This window comes from Pteropus vampyrus, unplaced genomic scaffold (genome assembly GCF_000151845.1).
Source record: "Pteropus vampyrus isolate Shadow unplaced genomic scaffold, Pvam_2.0 Scaffold151, whole genome shotgun sequence".
In the NCBI taxonomy this organism is placed as follows: domain Eukaryota; kingdom Metazoa; phylum Chordata; class Mammalia; order Chiroptera; family Pteropodidae; genus Pteropus; species Pteropus vampyrus.
Window position 1 is genome coordinate 1,940,819 of NW_011888932.1, and position 5,945 is coordinate 1,946,763.

General features: G+C 55.2%; 1 protein-coding gene across 1 annotated transcript in view; it reads left to right on the forward strand.

The window, feature by feature from the left end:
- The first annotated feature begins 5,596 nt into the window (after window positions 1-5,596).
- The window catches only part of FOXD3 (forkhead box D3), a 1,292-nt gene continuing 943 nt past the window's right edge, over window positions 5,597-5,945 (forward strand). The window contains exon 1 of the mRNA XM_011369608.1: window positions 5,597-5,936. Within this exon, the coding sequence (XP_011367910.1) occupies window positions 5,597-5,936 (340 nt within the window). The remainder of the gene's footprint in view (window positions 5,937-5,945) is intronic.

Genomic DNA, 5,945 nt, shown 5'->3' on the forward strand with positions numbered 1-5,945 from the left:
GCAGGCCGCGTTCCCTTGGGCGGCGAGGGGCGCGCGCCCGCCGCCTGCTTTCCTCGGCCCCTCTCGCCTTTTTCCTTCGCGCGCGAGCGAGGCCGTGGAGGCTAGCGTGCGCTGCGCCGCTCGGAGGATTTTGTTGCTCCTCCGCGGGCTGAGAGAGAGTTTTGTAAAGCGGGACAGATAAAAATGAGCAGCATCATATTGTTTGACAGAATGATCCCATATGATGAAGTGTCGGCTCCGAAGGGGGTGAAATGGTGAATTCCTAAAAAACCAGCGCTCGGCTCCTCCGCGAGCTGCCAGTGTAGCCTGGAGGGACCCAGCCGACAGCCGGGCCGGGTCGCTTCGTACCAAATAGTGTCGGAAAGACGCGAGCTTTCAATGCCAAGTCATTTTTAAGCCCCGATCTTGCCCAAGACCTTTCTCCTCGCGAATGAAAAGAACAATTTTCGAGAGAAAAGATCGTTTTGATTAAAGCTGACATGCTGCTGATAACTCCATGCTAATGTGAAATAATTAACGTAATAGCCATAATTAAAAGCACGCTAACAATGCTATAAATTTATCACACAATTTTACTAGCTTTCTGCCCCTAACTGCTCTCTCATCGTTAATTAAACGTGTTGCCTTTTACAGAATGGATGTTTATACATTTCCAATATAAATAAATTCGAAGCCATACTCTCTCTCTCCTCCTTTCCTTTTGGCATCTCGCCATTTACAGGCACTCCTTGGCATGGGCCCTGAATGGCAGACACCTTGAAAATAAATGGAGTTTTGAGATGCAAATCCAAACAAGAACATTAAATTAGCCTTTATTTCCCCCTACCCCGAAGAGATCTGGAGAGTTACACAGGGTGGTGGGAAGTGAATTGAAAATCCTATCCACTTGAAAACGGAAATCATCTGGGTGGGTTGGAGACCCAGGTATTATCTCAGCCCTTCCCACCTCCCTCGGTGCCGGCCATACAGCTGAGGCTGACAATAGTTTAACACATCTATGACGATTGTCAAGAGGGAGCCGGCTTTGGTTCTTGGTGGCTGGAGAGGAGGGAAGGAAGGGTATATTCCCAATGGGTTCCACCCACATTTGGTTTCCTCCGAAGTAGACGGTGGCTGCTCTCGATTGAAAATGTGCCCATTAAAGCGCAGAACCTGGTCCCATCTCCCCCGATTCTAAGAAAAATGCACCTGGATGCCGTCATTATTCTATTTCACTTCGGGCCAACGATTTATTCAAGCCATTGGCAGTCTCTGACTTAAAGGAGGAGGAAGAGGGCATCTGGGTTTGCTGCGGCTTGCCGAGGGGTGACTGGACTATTCTCGCCTTCCTCCGCACACTCTGGCAGTACCCCTCCTCCCATGTTGACCATTTAAGAACACAGATTAAGTTGTAATTAATTTCTCTTTCACCGTCATAAACTATTCCATCCATTTCTCTCCCCTACCCCCATCTCACAACCCCCCATCCCCAGAAAGCACACACTAAATCTCCCCTCCCCAGAGACGTCTCAATTTCCTTCCAATCGATCAGGACTTCACTTTTCTTGCTTCCCGTTGCTAGAACCTCGGTCCTGTACACCACCATCACCAACCTTCACCCCTGACGCCTCTGTCCCAGCGGCTTCCCCAGCTGGGTACCACCGACTCTGCCCGCCCTAGGAGAAACGGAGAGAGACTCATTCCATTCGCTTTGGGCTGAAACGTTTCAAACATTTGAACAGGTGAGACAGCTGGCTTCCATCTTCTTTAAATCTGTCCTGGGAAGTTTGCTCGTTGTGACCCAAGTAGTCACTCTCACTCATAGTATATATATGTACTCCCTCTTTCTCTCTCCTGCAGTAACCCTCTGAGAATCAGAAAATATTTATCCATATTTCACTTTTCTTCTCCCCCCAATATTTCCGTTCCCTCTATCACATTTTTCTTCCCCCCACTAACGTGTCACTTTCTGCATCTGTCTCCTTCCATCTCTCTCTGCTGAAAGTTTGGCGGTAACTGACGACTTGTGGGCTTTTAGCTGCAACGTGCAATTATTCAGCAAACAGGATTTATTTAGCCTGGAATCTAGTCGGCGTGGGACAGGCCCCTGCACCATCGGCTCCCACTCGGGCCCTTCCGCCCAGGTGGAGTCCCGCGGCGAGGGCAGCGGGAACCTTCCCTCTTCCCACCTGAACTTCTGCTTTGCCTCCTTCCCGCCCCGGAAGGATGCGCTGGCCCTTCTGTTGCTCTGAATGAGGAAAGCCGCGGCGGGTTACCCAGCAGAGAGCGGTAAGAGGAAAATCCGCTGCCTGCACTGGAAATCGATATTAAGCGGATGGGCCGGCGCGAGCGCCAGACGTCGAGGCCGCAGCCAGTAGGTCCTGCACGTCTCATCATTTAGCTAATCGAGTCGAAAAGTTTCTGTAAGGGCCAGACCCAGCGTCAGATGGTAACACTGATTGAACAAGAGATTAGCACAATAGATCTCTAACCGAGGGGAAGCGTTGCTTTTCACGCTACGCGCCGTAATTAATGGTATGAATCAATTAATTTGACTTTTATTGTGTCGAAAGAAAAAAGCGCAACAAATGGAACTGGCGGCTGGGAGTTGTTCATCCCCCACCCTTTACCCCAGGGAGGTTCCAATAAGACATTGGGGAATGGACGGATCAGACCAGATCTTGGCCCGGGGAGGATGAGCGGCAGGGACCATCGGCGCCGAGGGAGTGCTGAGAACTAGCCTTGGTGGGCAGCATAATCGAAATTAGACTCATTTAGAGGCTATTTCAAGAAGACTGCGGAGGGCGGCCCCTGGAGCCGCCACCCTCCCATGCGCGCGCCGGTGCGCGCGCGCGCACTCACACATTCACACGTGCACTGCGACTCGCCTGCCCAGCCTGTGTGGCTCGTGCTGCGGCCCGCGCCTGCCTCTGGGGTTGGACAACCGAAGCTGAGCAAAAGGAATTTCTGAATTTGTAAATTTTGGTTTCTTTTTCTGTCCTTCCGACCCTCCTTTTGTAATGACTGGGTTTCTCTGGCAATTGCTGCCGCGACCTCTGCAGCTGGGCGAAGTGGACCGCCAGCTCTGAGCTCTGGTGGGTTTCGCGGGAGGCAGTCTAGATAGCTTTGTAAGCGGTTCGGAGCCTGCGGGCCACAAAGCGGTGCAGCTGCGGAAATCAACTCAGAAGCATTTTAGGGTCAGGTGCAACCGGGGGGTCATTTAGATACAGAAAAATCTTGGAATTTCGAGGGCGTTTCAGGGTGGAGTCACTGCCCCAACTCCACATCCCCAATCTGGAACGTCCTGCTTAGTGGGGATCCAATGGGCTAGCAGTTATACCTATCTAGGAAACCATCCAATGGAGATGAAAGTTAATCTGTGTGTCTCACTGCCTATAATGAAGTAAGTTTACGGATCTGGGGTTTATTTGTTTATTTATTATTTATTTCTGAAGTGTCTGGGCCAAGGAAAGAGGGGTTCGCAGGTGACAGAAATACAGACTGAAGGAATCAGAAGCACCAGGGTCTACCGGGAATTAAATCAGTTTGCTAGTGTCTTCTGTAAATACTTCACCAATTATTTCTTTTCGGACCTCCTCACCTAGTGCTCTTAGCTCTGGTGAGGCCGGCATATTCCCTCCCAGGCCTCCGCGGACAGACTGGGTTTGGTTTCCTGGAGCCCGCCACACCCGGCAGGCGCTTGCGGCTTGCTATGAGGAGGCCTAAAACTGCGTTAGGGGTGGCACATCGCGGATTCACCCGGTCAGGTGCGGTATTCGGGGGTGCGAGGTCTACGCGCCCCAGTAATGCCACACACTGGGGGTCGGTTTGCGGCCCGCCCTCCCAAACCCAGTTAAATTCCCAGTCTTTCCTACCATTACTGACTTTCCTTGCCAGGGAAACTCGGTGTGCACTGGCCGCATCCTCGCCTCCTCCACCCGCTCTGCTGCTGGTTTCCCAGGAAGTTAAATCTTGGAGGGTTTATCTAAGTCTTGGAAGAGAAGAATCTACGTTAGTTAGCAACTGAGAGCCTAGCACGCCGGCATGCCCCCAGGCCGTCCCCGCTCCCAGGAGTCGGCCGCGCCGCCGGGGAAGTCACACCGCCAGCTCCCAGCGTTGTTTGGCCTCCCGGGCGCAGCGTCTAGTCTAAAGGCCCAAAGCCTCTTCCCTGCCCCACTCGACTTACCCAGGCCGCGGCCAATCCCGGTTCCTTCCCCAGCACATTTCCGACTTTTTCACATGCTAAGTCGTTTAACTACGCGGAGCAGCTAAGTTATGGCTTCTTTATTTATAGGTTCCCTGTTATTTTACGTCGTTTTTATTTCTCTCGGCAACTATTCTAATAGATAAATCGATAGCCATTTTCTGACCTTGGGGAACCCCAGCTGATGCTGTTCTAGCCCCGCGGGGGGGGGGGGAGGAATTGTATATATATGTGTATATATATATATATATATATATATACACACACACACACACACACACACATATACATACACCCACATAGAGCGAAGGCAGGACCCCGGAGAACTGGCTTTGAGGGGCGGGCGAGAGCATTTCCTCAGTAGATGTTTCCGCCGAATGAGCAGAGGCAGGAGGGGGGGTCTGAAGTCTAATTAGCAAAACGGAGCCTGGTGTTCAGCCCTTACTCTTTAAAGCTAAAAAGAAATCAAAAACAAAAACAGACTAAGTTTTTCTTTTTAAAAAAGTGGAATGAGAATCTCGTTCTATGTTGCCCATTCCTTGCCCAAGGAGTGTTGGTAGAAGAGAAGAGGCAAGGGAAAAGGGGCGGGGATGGCAGGGCAGCAAAAGCCGCCAGGTCCCGCGGACACTCCCAGACCCACGCCCTCACTCGTTCACACCCACTCTCGCGCACTCACGCCCACAGGCTCCCTCGACCCCCGCGCTGGGCTCTAGCCTAGGCTGAGGTCCCCGGGCAGTCCAGGGCGCCCTCGGGGCCCGCGAGACGCTGGCGCCCGGTGCGGCGCGGAGTTGCGGGTCCCTCGTCCCTTTGTTGACAATTCGCTGAACCAACTTGAGTTTGGCCGGCTCGGCGGCTGCCCTGACGTCACGCGCGGTCACGTGGCCCCGCCTCCCGCTGGATCTTTAAGTAGAAAGTAATCTATCAGGCCAGTCCTTAAAACGGGACTTTCGACTACTGGGGCTTCGGCGTCCCTGACACCCCCTCCCCTCGTTGCCCCTGTCCGCGCCCTCCCGAGCAGCTCGGCGCCTGGTGTCCTGCGCCCGCCTGCACAGATCCTGCTCCCCACACCCGGCCCAGAGGCCGTGGAAGGCACGGGAAGTGAGGGGGCGCGGCGTGGAGAAGCCGCCGGGGCCCGGAGTGGCAGCGAGCGCCTAGTACCGAGCGCCGGGGACAGCAGGAGTTTGCGGAGGGCGTCCGCGGGGGGCGGACCGCAGCGCCCTCGCCGCGCGATGCCGGGCCGCTGAGTGTGAGCTAAGCCGGGAGGGCCCCGAGCCACATTCGCCCTCTCCCCTCTCCAAGCACCCCAACTTTCGGGGACGTCCAAACCCCGTTTCCCTGGGCTCGGCGGCAGCTCTTGACGACCCCAATCGTCCGCGGCTCCTTCCCCGCTGCCTCCACCAACCCCGAGGAGGAATGACCCTCTCCGGCGGCGGCAGCGCCAGCGACATGTCCGGCCAGACGGTGCTGACGGCCGAGGACGTGGACATCGATGTGGTGGGCGAAGGCGACGACGGGCTGGAGGAGAAGGACAGCGACGCGGGATGCGATAGCCCCGCAGGGCCTCCGGAGCTGCGCCTGGACGAGGCGGACGAGGTGACGCCGGCCGCACCCCACCATGGGCCGTCTCAGCCGCCGCACCAGCAACCCCTGGCATTGCCCAAGGAGGCGGCTGGAGCCGGGGCCGGGCCAGGGGGCGAGGTGGGCGCGTCCGAGGCCGACGGCTGCAAGGGAGGCGTTGGCGGCGAGGAGGGCGGCGGGAGCG